This window comes from Syngnathus leptorhynchus, chromosome 16 (assembly GCF_054491065.1).
Source record: "Syngnathus leptorhynchus isolate UIUO chromosome 16, UIUO_Slep, whole genome shotgun sequence".
Classification (NCBI taxonomy): domain Eukaryota; kingdom Metazoa; phylum Chordata; class Actinopteri; order Syngnathiformes; family Syngnathidae; genus Syngnathus; species Syngnathus leptorhynchus.
Window position 1 is genome coordinate 7,805,067 of NC_141210.1, and position 14,901 is coordinate 7,819,967.

The 14,901-nt window shown below is 41.0% G+C and overlaps 4 protein-coding genes across 8 annotated transcripts; 2 read left to right on the forward strand and 2 right to left on the reverse strand.

Annotated features, from left to right (window-relative positions):
• The first annotated feature begins 521 nt into the window (after window positions 1-521).
• Window positions 522-2,133, forward strand: hmox1a (heme oxygenase 1a). 2 transcript variants are annotated; one of them, XM_085934161.1, is made up of 6 exons: window positions 522-595; window positions 676-725; window positions 800-911; window positions 1,077-1,292; window positions 1,360-1,632; window positions 1,738-2,133. In XM_085934161.1, exons 2-6 carry the CDS (start codon window positions 676-678, stop codon window positions 1,885-1,887), a joined length of 801 nt encoding a protein of 266 aa, XP_085790287.1. In that variant the 5' UTR covers window positions 522-595; the 3' UTR covers window positions 1,888-2,133. The 2 variants fall into 2 exon arrangements, with proteins under 2 accessions (XP_085790287.1, XP_085790286.1); XM_085934160.1 differs by lacking the exons at window positions 522-595; window positions 676-725 and having other exon boundaries at window positions 734-911.
• Window positions 2,134-2,204: 71 nt separating this feature from the next.
• Window positions 2,205-6,195, reverse strand: mcm5 (minichromosome maintenance complex component 5). Its single transcript, XM_085934159.1, has 16 exons — window positions 5,890-6,195; window positions 5,659-5,785; window positions 5,452-5,580; window positions 5,215-5,387; window positions 4,997-5,155; window positions 4,746-4,915; window positions 4,487-4,658; window positions 4,307-4,418; window positions 4,036-4,179; window positions 3,892-3,957; window positions 3,645-3,821; window positions 3,450-3,562; window positions 3,234-3,362; window positions 2,953-3,095; window positions 2,726-2,853; window positions 2,205-2,544 (listed from the first exon to the last, which is right to left on the reverse strand). The coding sequence occupies exons 1-16, from the start codon at window positions 6,057-6,059 to the stop codon at window positions 2,443-2,445; spliced, it is 2,214 nt and encodes a 737-aa protein (XP_085790285.1). The 5' UTR covers window positions 6,060-6,195; the 3' UTR covers window positions 2,205-2,442.
• A 1,390-nt stretch (window positions 6,196-7,585) lies between these two features.
• On the forward strand, window positions 7,586-9,581 carry LOC147044638 (uncharacterized). Its single transcript, XM_085934437.1, has 6 exons — window positions 7,586-7,711; window positions 8,178-8,507; window positions 8,598-8,764; window positions 8,942-9,067; window positions 9,130-9,295; window positions 9,370-9,581. The coding sequence occupies exons 2-6, from the start codon at window positions 8,288-8,290 to the stop codon at window positions 9,564-9,566; spliced, it is 876 nt and encodes a 291-aa protein (XP_085790563.1). The 5' UTR covers window positions 7,586-7,711; window positions 8,178-8,287; the 3' UTR covers window positions 9,567-9,581.
• Window positions 9,582-9,913: 332 nt separating this feature from the next.
• Window positions 9,914-14,899, reverse strand: engl (endoglin, like). Of its 4 annotated transcripts, none has more exons than XM_085934207.1 (16): window positions 14,885-14,899; window positions 14,722-14,822; window positions 14,503-14,607; window positions 14,254-14,423; window positions 13,875-14,018; window positions 13,557-13,731; window positions 13,306-13,477; window positions 13,082-13,226; window positions 12,785-12,977; window positions 12,516-12,685; window positions 12,226-12,381; window positions 11,931-12,014; window positions 11,528-11,758; window positions 10,883-11,359; window positions 10,435-10,565; window positions 9,914-10,334 (listed from the first exon to the last, which is right to left on the reverse strand). In XM_085934207.1, exons 3-16 carry the CDS (start codon window positions 14,567-14,569, stop codon window positions 10,307-10,309), a joined length of 2,343 nt encoding a protein of 780 aa, XP_085790333.1. In that variant the 5' UTR covers window positions 14,570-14,607; window positions 14,722-14,822; window positions 14,885-14,899; the 3' UTR covers window positions 9,914-10,306. The 4 variants fall into 4 exon arrangements, with proteins under 4 accessions (XP_085790333.1, XP_085790334.1, XP_085790332.1 ...); XM_085934208.1 differs by having other exon boundaries at window positions 10,439-10,565; window positions 12,773-12,977; XM_085934206.1 differs by having other exon boundaries at window positions 12,773-12,977.
• Between the last annotated feature and the right edge of the window lie 2 nt (window positions 14,900-14,901).

Sequence of the window (14,901 nt, forward strand, 5' to 3'; positions counted from 1 at the left end):
CTATTGCAGTATTTATAAAATATTGAAATATTTATTTATTTATATTAATCATATTTGATTACACTCATTTGTCTATTTCGATTATTATTCCTGTTTTATTATTTACTATTTGTTTAGCTCACTACTTCTTGATGTAATTTTGTCGCTCTTCATGGAGTTCCATCTCCATCATAAACTATTTTCATCTGTGATTTATTCCACCTATAGTGGGCGGGCATTGGGTGCTATCTATATTAATCAAAAGGAAATCATTTGCAAAATTTGAGACATTTAAAGAATTTAGGTGTTTCATTGTTGATGTCTTTTCAAATTTCAACTTATGTATTAATCTTTGTCCATTCCAAAAAGAGTCCCTTTGTATGATTGCAACCAAACCAAAAGTGAGACTTTCTACTGTGTCATGTTTTGCCATCTGCAATGTCATGTTATGTTGCAAGCCAGTCATGTGAGTCAGCAGTCCCACTTCCCATCTGTCTCAGCACTTACGCCAGAGTATAAATACCACACACTGGATCAGTGAGTCCACAGTGAGCCACGGGAAGCAACAAGCCTGCATTCTTTCCACCACCTTTTAAGCAGCAAAGACAATAATAAGGTAAGACACTAACTATTTAGTCATAAAATGGTTCATATTCTTTCAATTATATTGCATTAAATACAAACTTGCCTGTGTAGATGGAGACCAAGAAAAGTGCAAGAAAAGTTGACACCGGGGTAGTAGGCAGGTATGACAGTTCATAAAAGAAATGATTATCGGTGTGCTGAATGCATTTCAAATCAGTGTAATGCTTGTCAACAGTGATTTATCAGAGCAGATTAAAGAAGCCACAAAGGAAAACCATGTGAGAGCGGAAAATACGGAGCTGATGCTGAGTTACCAGAGAGGCCAAGTCAAGCTGTCGCAGTACAAGGTAAGTTTATATTAATTTGGTCATTTTATCATTTAAGCCAAGACAGTTATGACTGAACACAATCATTGAGTCCAGGCGCTCATGTATTTTACGTTACAAAAAAAACTAAAATGTCTTGAAAGTGGATACAAAATCATTCTAAATAGTAAATGATGCCTTTGTCAGCTCCTGCTGTGCTCCCTCCATGAGATCTACAAAGTGCTCGAAGAGGAACTCGATAAGAACTGTTCCCATCCAGCGGTCGCGCCGATATACTTCCCTCAGGAACTTGCTCGCCTGGAATACCTGGAGAATGACCTGGAATATTTTTTGGGTCCCGATTGGCGTGGGAAAATCATTGTTCCCGCTGCCACTCACAGATATACTCAAAGGCTTCGAGAGGTGAAGAAGAATTGCCGGTAGGTTTTGCTAGGAGGTCAATTCACTCATACCAAGTTCTCATCTGCAGATTGGTAAAAAGAATCCCGAGCTGCTGGTTGCCCACGCCTACACTCGATATCTTGGCGATTTGTCAGGAGGTCAAGTCCTGGGAAAAATTACCCAGAAATCCCTCAAGCTGTCAGGAAATGAGGGTCTTTCGTTTTTCTTCTTCCCTGGCGTGAGCAGTCCCAATCGCTTCAAGCAGCTGTACAGAAGTCGCATGAACGCCATCGAGTTAACCGAGGACGAGAGGGAGGCTGTGTTGAAGGAAGCGGTTGAGGCTTTTGAGTTCAACACCCAGGTGACCATTTCATACATGTCGTGATGTCGGGGTCACTCATTAACTTTTAGAGGAACTAGATGATCCAGTTGAGGAAATCTGCTGACATTTTTGCTTTTCTTCCAGGTTTTTGATGACTTACAGAAGCTTCTGTGTGTCGCAACAGAAGAATCCAAGATCAGCTCTGGCGATTTTCTATTCCCTCAACTCAAGCATATTACCGTGGGATTGTGTGTTACTCTGGCTACCATTGGAATGGGAATGTACGTCTTGTAGCATCAGCTTGCATTTGAAGCACCTATAGCACTTTACTAATCCCTTTTTAGCTAATGAAACAAATCCAAATTGGAACTAACTGGCTTTAAAAAAAAAAAAAAAAAAGTCAGCACTTGTATTTGATCGAACAGCATACTGTATATTCTTACTTTTGTTACATTTACTAAATTTTTCATTGATTACAGTTTTTTTTTGTGTATTTGTAGAAACAAAGGAAATAAACTTGTTGACAGTGCAAGAGCAAAACGTTTGGATGGATCTTGTTTATGTTTTTCTTCTGTTTTATTATACTCATGATCCCTCAAGGGAATATTCCACAAAAAAAGCCCAAATTTGCCATTAGAATTTTTTATTTAGGAATTGCAAAATTGTAATTAATTACAGGGCATGCATTATGTGGAAACATCTTTTTGTATTACAAAAACACTCGTGTCAGCGCAACAGCTACAATCTTGCCTCAAAAGTTGATACATGACTTCAAGAGCTCAGATGATCATGTGAGGACTTCAACTTGCAACTATTTACATCACTATGTATCGTATGCCAATGAATTGTCTATTTGACTCTGTAGAGCACTTTCCTCTGCATACGGTGCTGAAGCTCACCCCTCCTCAACATCAGGTGAAGGACTCTGTAGATGGCGTGGTCGGGATATTTCTGCACGGTGGATCACAATGATGACAATCATAATAAATGTATTTAAAAAAATGCTCAATTATAGCTCAGTGACAATTGAAAGCACAGGAAAAAAAAAAAAAAAGCCACTCATGTAGATGTTGTTTTTTTATTTTTTATGGTTGTGTTCAAGTGTCACCGTGCTTTCCACGTTCAGACTGACCTGTTTGGTGAAATCTTGGATGATACTGTGCTCAGACACTTGGGAGCCAATTGCAAAGCGCCTCTTTAACTGCTTTTCAATACGGGAAATCATTTCCTGGTCCTCTTGAGTCGTAAAACCTTCCACACCTGTGTATTAAAATAAAAGCAACAAAAAAAAAAACCCATATTTTTGATGAAGTGATCATGTATGATGACGTAATATAAAAACTCCAACTTAAAACCCACCCGAGAGGCTGCCGGAGAGTGCGGCATCCAGCGTGGAAACTTGAAAGAGACGCAGGGCTTCATCCACTTCTTCTTCTCCAGCGACAGGCTGCAACTTCATTTTGGCCAATGACTCCGCAATACGTACCACAGCCTCCAGTTGTCTGGAATACAGCACAGACAAAAATTAGGTCACCAAAATGCAGTGGAGAAAATTATTTATGATTATATTTGTATATTAAACACATAATGGGCAAATACCATTTTTTTTTTTACATATGATGAGGAGAAATAATAAATACCTGACAGTGATTGGGATGGAGGCTCTCTTATCGGTTTCCCTCTCGTGCTCTCTTGCACCGCTCCTCATCAGCACGTATCTGTTTTTCAGCTTCTCGGCCGCAGCAGCAGAGAGACGAGGGCCGCATTTACTGCAAGATCATTTTCAAAGCAGAGTATTGATATTTGAGCAGATAGAATACAGTAAGGAGGGTAAAAAAAAAAAAAAAACCACTCACGTTCTGGCAAAGGCAATGTACTTCTTGAAAGTGGCCAGCGGAATCTCACCCTCGACTGCCTCAGTTTGCGTCTGGGCACTCAGATGAACGTTCATAACGTGACGAGCTAGTGTCTGCAAGATGTCAAGAGGGCAAAAATGACACGCTGAAACTTTTTAAGGACATGACTAAAAGAAAACAGACAAAACACATTACCATGTCTCTCTGCTGGTCATGCAAGTCTTTGATGATGAAGATCATGTCGAAACGAGACAAGATGGTGGGCATGAAGTCAATGTTCTCCTCCCCCTTGGTGTCATCCCAGCGGCCAAACACAGAATTGGCAGCAGCCAGCACAGAACAGCGAGAATTCAGAGTGGTAGTGATGCCAGCCTGGGGAAAGTGGATCATTTTTGTTAATTAATAAAAATTACAGCATTTTCCCCCTCATCTAATCAATCACCTTGGCGATGGAGATGGTTTGTTGTTCCATGGCCTCATGGATGGCAACTCTGTCATCTTCTCGCATCTACAAAAACAGACAAATCATTTGAGAATTTTAAATGGAGACATTGCAAGTTCTGCCAAATGAAATCCCCAATCTTACCTTGTCAAACTCATCAATACAGACAACGCCGCCATCAGCCAGAACCATGGCGCCACCCTCCATGATGAACCCACGTGTGGCCGGGTCCCTCAAAACAGAAGCAGTAAGACCAGCAGCACTGCTGCCCTTTCCTGAGGTGTAAACCTGCACAAAACAACAGCGTTGTAATGAATCAAGTATGGTATTCATCACCACAAGAGGGCACCAAAGCCTTGCATAAAAACAAGCAATTATTTTAAACTACACAGTGCTACAGGTTAAAGAAAATTACCCCAATGGGCGCGCATCTCTCCACAAACTTAAGCAACTGAGACTTGGCTGTACCAGGATCTCCAAGCATGAGCAGGTTGATGTCTCCTCTGCGAGTGAGACCATCAGGCAGTCTAGAAAAACAATGTGCACATGGGTGAGTCACCAAACCAAGCACTCATTTTGCTTGTTTTCATTTCACCTCTTTCTTGAACCACCAAACAACAGACAGGTGATTGCTTTTTTTAGATCATCGCTGCCGTAGATTGAGGGAGCAACGGAGCGAGCCAGGGAGGTGTAAACATCAGGAGAAGCGGCCAGCGAGCGCAACTCCTCCTCTTCATGTGGAGACACTGATCCAGGAGCACCACGACCTGCCGGGGACAAGAACTTAAACTTGTCCATTTTGGCGTGGCATGTACAAATAAATCAACAGTTAGCTACAGATTTTTTTTATTTACCTGCTCCCTCTGTGTCAACTTGGATGCCGACCACTCTCAGGTAGGATGCACGAATTCCCACTCCAGCACTCTTCTCTTTGCCTTTGGCCTTCACAGCAGCAGTCTTCTTGATAGAGTAGATACCCATGATGGTCACCCGGTTCCCTGGGACCACACGGTCACACAGGTACCTGGCAAAAAAGAAATCCTATGAGTTTGCAGCCATTATTTGTGATACGTTTGATATCTGAATTAAGATTTCATGTACCGACCTGTCAGAGTAGAGCTGAAGGTGCCGAGGCATTTCTCCATGCGGGACAGCATCTGGAGATTCCTGCAGTCGGAGCGTTTGAAAGTCAACACAAACGCAGCGATCCGGGATGATAAAATAAGGGTCCACGGGGCACTTCAGGTTTGCTGTGTTACTTGTGCTATGGAAAGAAAAATTGGCCAATTAGTTTATAAAACCTGCTGACGTTGTCATGCTTACTTGCTGCACTTGCGAGGAAGCGCGTAGCCCTGTAAGCCCGGAGGCAAAGGGATGTTGTTGATGATATGACGACAGCTGCGACACTGCAGACACACTTTGGTGGCCTTGGCCTTCACAGGGGTGGCCGAGATGATGATGCCATGTACTTTCACAAGATGAGACACCAGCTCGGACTGCGGGGGAATGAATCGATAAGTTGAAATGATCTGTGTTGAGAAATAGGACTTGAGATTTTACCTTAAGAGTTCGGATAGATGCGTGATGTGCGTCACTCTTTAGCATAACTTGAATGTCCTGCACAATTTCTTCTCCGGATGGACGTGGACGCGTCACCTCGTCGGCTACCTCTTTAGCAACCTCCTCCAACTGTTCATTACAGTCATGTTTTAACAGGATGAACAATTTCCCCAATAAATTCATGTAACTGAGGTTTAAATGCATTACCAGAGGTAAATTGTCTGAAGGCAGCTTGTACAGACAATCCGAGAGATCCTCGTCAAAGCTGGCGAGGTCCTCCATTTCCACCTCAATCCAGTACTCTCCCAGGGTGTAGTGTCTCTTCAACTCATCTCTAAAATGCAAAAATAATAAAAAATAAAAATCCAGAATTCTTGGATTACAGTCTTACAACTTTATTTGAAATACTATTTTTTTTTTCGCTGGAATAACACTTACCTGTATTTATATGTGAAGCCAGTTCGGTCGGTTCCTACTCTAAATTGTCGGAGAAATTCACGGAACCGTTTCTTGATCTGAATTCGGTTCTGTCCACCCTCATCTGGGCCTTGTTCGCCCCCTCCGAAGTTGTCACTGTAGTAAATTCCAGGGTCGTCAAATCCAGACATTTTGTAAGCAAGATAAGACTATTATCCAAATTTAAAATCCCGCAGTCGTCGACTTCTGCAAACAATGGTGCTGACCACTACTTTCGCGGCAAAACAGATCTTCCGCCTCTCTATTTTCCCGCCAGTCTGTCGCAAGGAGGCGGTTTTGCCGGCGTCTGATTGGCTGACGAGAAATATGCTCTGATTTGATTGGCCAGTTTGCCGACACAGGACGTGACATCATGTAGGGGTGGTGCTCGTGGTAGCTCAGGTGGCGCGAAAAAGACAAGCATTTAGAGAGGGATGTGCGGGACTTTTTTTTTGTGAACAATAAAAAAACATAAGCTTGTTGTTGAATTAGAGCCAATAAAAGTCTGCACTGTCTACATTTTATGAATAAAGTAGTGATAAAATTACTAATGGCATTTATTTGCCATAGTTTTGCTATGATTTTCTCCCACTGCAGTATGACAGCGCCTCGTAGCGGTCAAATTACAGATTGCAGTTCTATCAGAGGTAGCAAGTAAATAAATACAAGTGTGGACAAATAAAACCTCTGGCAAAAGTATTGATTCAACTATCCAGATTTTAAAATGTACACTAATGGAAAAGTATTTCCCTTAATAAAAAGAACACGAATTGGGAACATCTTGTTTTCCTAATTCCACTTGCTGTGATTGATGGAACCATGAATTCTGCTCTTTACAAAGTTGGGTTCTGCAATGATGAAAAAGAGAAAAAAAACACATCAGCAAATCAAAATTTTCATGTCTTTAAAAAAAAAAAGGTATGCTGTAGAGTGGTGTTGCTGAATTAAATCAATTCTTCAAGGAAGAGAGGGCAAAAATATATTAAAAAAAACAATTGACTTAATTTTTTTCATGTGTTATAAAATGTAGGACGATATCATCTGCATCTGCAAAGCAAAATATATCAGCAAAATTCAGTTTTTGTTTCCTGTGAAAAGCATAGGCGGAGTGTGTGACCTTTTGATATCACAAGCTGGTACACTCTGTCGTTCCCATGCCTCTAAATATACGATATGTTGTTTACACATCCTGTTTTATTTCGTTAAAATTTCAATTTAACAAAGAATGTCATACTAAAAATGATGTCAAAAAATATCAAGAATTCCGCCATGCATGGGTAAAGTGAAAGAAAGTTGAAAATTTGTGACAAGTTAAAAAGAGAAACAAATTGTTGGCTGTGGGAAAATGGCATCACACTTTTTTGACACCAGGCCCACAACTGAAACCACATTGAACCACCAACAGTATTTTCATGGTTTTATTTATTGATTTATTTAGCTGTTGTTTTTTTGGGAAGCGCATCAGTAGCATTTTTATTTAGAAAATTTTACACAGTAGTTTGGTAGTCAAGTAGCCATTATGTGCTTCTATGTTGCAAATTTAAATAAATAAGAAAAAACAATTCCAATCTGTTAACGTGTTACGAATGTGAGAGATTCAAAATGCCGACATTTTGTGATTTCTGTCTTAAATACAGATTGTGCCTACATTTCCTCACGTCTGTTTCGACTGATTAAAGCTAAATATAGTTTGCATTCAAAGTTTGGTGTGTCATCAGTAGATGTGTGTTGGGAGGAGAAACAAGGACATACAGTAACTGACAACGCTAGAATTGCACTTGATATTTGGCTGCGGAATTCAGAGGTAAGGACAAGCTACTTCAAGACAAATGACTTTTTTTTTTTTCTATCATAACCTAATGTGTTTTTAACCTAATATTATTTTTGAATATTATCAAACATTTATTATCATATATATATAAAAATACTCTTTTATAACCAATGTGCTGTTTTGCTAGCTGTTCAAATGATGCGCCTTTAGTACACATTCAAATAGTTATTGAAGTATTATTCTTATTTGTCTATTTATTTATTTGGGTTATTTGCTTATTACTTATTCGTTGCTCGTCTATTAGTTTTTACTCTTTGTGCTATTTGATTGTGAGTGTTGTGTACTGTCTAGTCACCGTGGGACGGTGGGAAACGTAATTTCGATCTCTTTGTGTGCCTTAACATGTGAAGAAATTGACAATAAAGCGGACTTTGAAGTAGTTCAGCAGCAGTTTTGCAGCTACAATGTGGCAAAAGCACACAAGAATCTGTTTTTGCAGGTGGTGGGCTTGTTGGAAACCTCAAGATTGGCATCTCAAACGAACACGCACTTGCAGGTGTTTAGCGAAAACTCCATCAAGTCTTGTGTGCCACTTGCGCAGGTTCTGCCATGCCGCGATCGTTTCTTGTGAGAACTAAAAAGACTCACCCCGCCGGTCCATCTAAAGGCTCCGTTAGACAGAAGGAGGAATCTGATCAAGGTGGAAAGGACACTGGGGTTAACGTGCCGGCCGTTTTGGCAAAAGAGATTTTATCTGAGGTCCGTTCTCCATGTGAGGCAACATCTTGGGGGAATCAATGCTGTCTTGCATGGAATCCCTGCGCATCTGGTAATCACATTCGATCCATTCATTCATTCATTTTGTAAACACAGCCACCACAGTTGCAATCAAAGAAAAGCTGACTGATTCTTCTTCCAGCAACCTCCACAGCAAATAAGACAGGACTGGATTCTGCTTGGTCAGCAGAAAGACACCAAACATCTGACAGAGAGCGACAACTGGAGAGGCTGGTCTTCATGTTACTCCACCGGACATCACATGCAGACCTCAGATGGTCATTCAGCCAGTGTCCTCTGTGTGAAAAGGTATTTTGCCTCACTTATCAATGTCGGGACATTGTGATTTCCTAGGAATGCTGTAGCTCATTTGAAAATGTGAGCACTTGTGGTGTTTTACAGAAATGTTGCATGTTGACATTTATGTGTCCCATCTGAGCTAGAAAATAATTGCTGACCTTTTGACCCTTTGTCCTTTCCCCTCAGTCTCTTTCCCAAATAGATCTTCAGGCTCATGGCAGTAGCAGCTTTCATGTCCCTTTGATGAGTTCCCCATCCACGGAAATGTCCTCAATGACTTTCACAGCAATTGAGAGCTACGGGAGAGCAAAGGTAATCTACGGAAAATGGGTTACATGCACAGTCACGCTTTAAATGTTTAGTTCTTAAAACAGGCACGAAGCTTTGGCTGCAAGGTGTGTGGAAAAATGTTCAAGCGCTCGTCCACGCTGTCCACACATCTGCTCATCCACTCGGACACCAGGCCTTACCCGTGCCAGTACTGTGGCAAAAGGTTCCACCAGAAATCAGACATGAAGAAACACACGTTCATACATACAGGTAAGGTGCGGATTATAGTCGATGAGTGTGTCATATCCAGTTGAGTGTGCCCTGCCCTTTTTATTTGCACTCAGGTGAGAAACCACACGTGTGCAAGGTGTGTGGTCGAGGATTCAGTCAAAGCTCCAACCTCATCACTCATACTCGGAAACACGACGACCACCGAGCGTTGAGCTGCCCCCGCTGTCGCTGCAGCTTCCAACGCAGGGTCGACTTGCAGCGCCACCAAGAGACCCCGTGTGGCTATGGAAGTATATACGCTCAGAACTGACGACATCAAATATGTGATAATGAGTAAGATTAAAAGGGGGAGAAATTAAAAAGCTTTCTCCAATAAAAGTGATGCATTTGTTTTTTTTTATTTGAATATTGTTTTTCATTAAAGCTTTATGTGTCTTTATATTCAATGATATAAATCAATAAATCAATATATCAATCATATTAATAATTTTATATAAAATAATAGAATTACAAAATATAATATAATTATGAAATAAATTTAATATCAGGTTGCACAGCATTTTTTTAAACTACAGCATTTCATGTTGATAATAAGAACATATAAACAATAATATAATAAGAACATATAAACAACATAAGAAAACAATTTGGTGAAAGGGGAAACTGTTTTAATCAATATATTAGTTATGCACCACATCGACAAAAGACATTAGATATTAACATATTCTTCACTATAAACACAGATATCGACACCTGGTGAAGTAGGCCACTTCAAATTCGGCATTTAGTTTCTTTTCTGAAGATGTAAATACATAATCCTCTAATCTGGATTTACACAATGCCGTAATGAACAGGAGGGATTGTAGTCATGGTTCGACCTTGCAACAATGATTGTCGGGGCACACACAAAAGTAGTTTGTCTAAACTCCATCCCTTCAAACTGTTGGAGGAAAGAGACAAAAACCGTCTTGTGTGAACATTTTGCAGGTGCTAAACGGTAGTGACACATTTTCTGTAACCAAACTTCTTCTGTATTCTGTAGGCTCCCATTTAGTCAATGGAATTTACCCAGGTGCATCTAATAAAAAAAAAAAAAGATAATAACATCATTTTTAAACGGGTGTGAAGCTCACAAAACATCCACAAATACATCAATGATAAATAAATAGAATACTCACTCACGTCTTTGTTGTGGTGAGGCACTGAGTCTCTTGGTTCGTAGGACTGTGGTCAGCTTTAGTTCTTTATGTGCCAGTGAGTTAACAGGTTGGGTGACCACCATGGACCGGGAAAGGTTTCTAATCTCACACTGCAGTTTACGGGAAAAATGTCTTATTCATCATGAGGTTTAAGAACAATAGTCAAATAGAATTAAAGATTTTTTTTCTTCAATTGGTATCTCACTAATTTTTGAAAAACAAACTACATATGGACTTTATTTGTATTTTTCTCAAGAATTCTGCCTAGCAACAAATGCACCATAAAATGATGTGACATGAGCTAACTATCAAAATGACTCGTAAATTATGGTGTGATGCTGTGGCTAGTAGATGTTTCAATTATAATATTTTATTTTGTAATATTTATTTTATTTTTACATGAAGTACTATTGTGTAATATCTGTACCTGTTGTCCGAGTGTCCTGGAGACAAGTGGAGGGATACGTTTTCCATCCGGACATTGTTTCTTTACTCTTTTCTTTGTGGGTTGCCTTGTTGTCGTCTTGTCCGAGACGCAAAGGTGAAGGCTGCAGTGGAGGAACTGCATGGAGACGTTGTAAAGCGGCCGTAGGACAAAACTAAATCGTAATGGCCTTATAACTGTTTTCTTTGCTCTGGGCTTGGAGTGAAAGGAGACAGTTTGATCTTCATCATTAAGCTCCTTGGATCCTTTTTGAGCTTCGAATCTGTCTTCCAGCTCTTCTTCCTGCTCATCGTCATCTTCTGTCTCCTCAACTTTTGTATGCTGGAAGGTAAGTGAGGGGTCTGCGGGACAGTTGTTGCTTATGACAGCCCAGAACGGAGAGCTTTTGGGGTCTGAGAAAGGAGAAACAACACATGACTTCACCTCAGCAACGTCTATGAAGGGTCCCTTGGCAGAAATCTGCAGTAGAAAAAAAATAAAGTGACCAAGACACATCATCAAAATTTGGAAAAAAAAAATTGGAAAAAGTCAGAAAATGTGATTTTTTTTTCATAATTTAAAAAAAAACTTTCAGTGAGAACTCAGTATTGATAAATGCGAAAGAAAAATATGAAAATAAATAAGCACCTCGACATAAACGCGCTGGTCAGGAGCGATGACGCAAGGTCCGATGCGTTGCTGTTTGTAGCTCTCGGTGACAAAAAGCTTCAGACGAAGCAAAGGCCCAGATTTGACTTTGGGTGTGTCAAAGTGAAACTGTCCAGGATCAGGCAAGGCAACCCAAGGTGCTTTGGAAGAATTGACATCATCACCTGGACTTAGATGAGGCGTGCTGGCCACATTGTCCAAACAGCTGAACTAGAAAAAAAGAGATTGAGAGAAACACAGACAGAGAGGGACAAAAGTTATTGAAACAATATGACTGTCCAACTACACATTCAAGTGTATAAGAGTCAACTTATTAACTCAAACAACTTATTATTAAGACATTTTTTCTTTTATTGTCTTGCATTAGACTGCAAAGTCTTACATGTATTCCAAGTGAATTTCTGGCTATCCAATCAGTCTCATTGTGTGACAACTTGGTATAAGGCTGGTCTTTCCATAACAGCACCTAAGCAAGAGATAAGAGGAGAGAAATAAACTGCATGACACAATCAAGTGCCATGGGCATACAGAGCCAAACAAAAAATTATAGTGGACATTATAAGTCATTTGATTTATTTGGGGGGGGGGGGGGGATAATCAAGATTAATAATTAAAAAAAAATTCCACTTTTAATTTGACTTCATCATTAACCAATATAATGCCAAGTGTGGCTTTACCATGTTTTTGTACTGCACCCCTTCACTATGTCCCAGTAGCTGTCCCTCAGTCCCACAGGAAATGACTGGGAACACTAACAGGAAATGACTCCCATTGGACTGAGCCTGGCATGTTGGATCCCGCAACGTTACAGCAGCAATGGGCATCGACAAACTCTGAAAGAAATTGATGTGACATGTTTTGGGTTTCTGTCCTAGTTTAGTCTACAAAGCGATAAGTTCAATAATCCATTGCTGGCGTCTAGAAGGAAGCTTGCGGGCTCCAGTTCGAGAAGCCTCGGGTTAAAGACCTGTAGGTTGCGTTGGTCCACTGCCACACTGAGGCGTCCATCTTCACACCGCACTGTGAAACTATCTGGGCCTCCTTCTGCTCTACCTCCAGCATTGAGCCACTCTCTCATTCCGCTCTCCGCTGCCCACGTAGGCCTCTTGGCAATGGTCTTCATTGGTATAACCACATCTAAAATAAAAAAAAAAAAGTGCTTGCACAAGCTACAACGCCACATCGAGCACACCAGATAACAGAAATGGAATTGCACCAACGCACATGGGTTCTGACCTGCCTTAGTCCCGGCTAGCTGGATCACAAAGCGATTACCCAGGTTGGCCTCAGTGTATGAAGTCACATTGTTATAGCCGCTCTCATTGGCCCACACAAGCAGGTCCGGTATGGTGGACAGGTCGGGGATGAGTGTGGTAGTCAGGGCGAGATCAGGCTCAGGAGGGAAGGGAGGGGAAACACTATTAGAAGACTGCACAAAAAAAAAATGTGCAAAAAATAGTCAGGTCTTGCAAAAGCACTCTAATAACATTCAAATGTGGACAAAATAAAAACGAATAGAAAATGAAACCTTACATGAATAAGAATATGACCTTGAACGTCATGAGCGACAATGGCCCAGTTGACTGGCACCGAACTGCTAAGAATCAGCACCACCGTTTGCCTGGAAGAATTCTCCGGCGGCGGTACTAGCGAGACAATCACCTCCACCTGCAGTGAGCTGGAGCAGATATCTTGAAATTAAAAAAAAAAAAAGGTAACAACAACGTGACCATTGCATCCGATGTACAAAAACTCACCCACAGAGTCCCGAACCTGCTGAATGGAGTTTGATGACGTGAACCTCGGGGTTGTTTGGACTTGCTGCTGAATGGCCGCAGCCTTGTACTTCCTGCGGTTGCAGGTCAGAGGTCAAGTAGTTGTTAGAGAGGAACATGGACTTAAGCTGGCACACAGGAGGTTGACTCAGATCTGCAATGCAAAGATATTTTTTATTTTTAGTAAATTGGGTCAACGCTATCTTAAGGCAATTTCAAATGCAATGGCTCACCCTCTCCAAGTCGGACATAGACTCGGTTCCCATGGGGAACGTGTGTCAGAGAGGACAAGTTGCCGTGGTGTTTCAGAGCCCAGCGGTACAGCGCACGGGGGCGGTAAGGGAGCCAATGTAGCCGCCGTACCAGCAAACGTAGCGTCTGGGACTGAACACTGGAGTTGGAGGACACCTAAAAAGATGGAAAGCAAAGATCCAATGAATTTGGTTGTCAACGCTTCCTTTAAAAAAAAAAACCTGGATAAAGTCAAAACATGTGCTTGGAAACAAAACACCTTGAGTTTTTCTTTTTTTTTTTAAGTAGACTTCACTGACCTTGACTAGTACAGGGAGGTCAGGGGGCAGTTTCTCAGCTTCTAACCTCCAGCTAATTGGTTGCTTGGAGCTGAGTAATAAGTGAACTTTTCTCATCGTCGATTTGTTCAGACTCAGAGACAAGGGCTTCAATAGCACTGTGACCTGTGTCATCAAAACATTCGTTATTGTTTTGCCAATCATTTAAAGCTAGTATAGTCAGAAAGTAGTGCACAGATTTGTATTTAGGTCAAACTTAACTCTCTCACAGCCATGGACGTTTATATTCATGATGTAATTCATAAATATATATTTTTCAACAAATTATGAAATCAATTATTTTGCAATCAAAAGTGATTTCTCGGTCTGGTTTCTGCAACCACTAATGAGTATTAATTACCATATTATCAGGGCTGGTGGTTACTGTGCCGACCGCAATAACATGCGTCTCCTTGTCCCCACTTTCCCTCGCAGCACAGCCCGGGCCAGCCTCAAACTTCTCCAGCAGCACCTCAACAGGGTGAAGTGCTCCCACTTGATCCACAGAACATTCTCTCTCTTTACCAGAAGCTGTCACAACATGTCCATTTAAAAAAAAATGCATGCATATAAAAAAAAAAAAAAAAAAATCTTTCCAGAGTCATCATACCTGTGTGTCTCTTCCAGAGCAATAGTGCGCAAAAAACAGTCCATGCTACTCCTGACAACGAAGGCATCCTGACAGATTTAAAATAATCGACCTGTCCGCAACATCCTATTGAAGGGCAACATGAATACACAAGAAATACTCTGCAATTCTCAAGCTACTTAATTTATTTCTATTTCAAACCCATTACAAAAAAGTAAACAACCCAAAAGCTCAACTCACCTGGGCCAGAGCTCCTCCAGCTGCTGCTTCAGTCGTTTTTTGCAAAGACTGAGTCCAAAGTTTGCGACATCCTGAGTTGCCCAACCCACTCCACTCACTTCCTAAACACACAACCACGCACTCACACACACCCTCCAAATCCTGCACCAAGGAGAACACTCACCTACAGGCCGCTTCAAT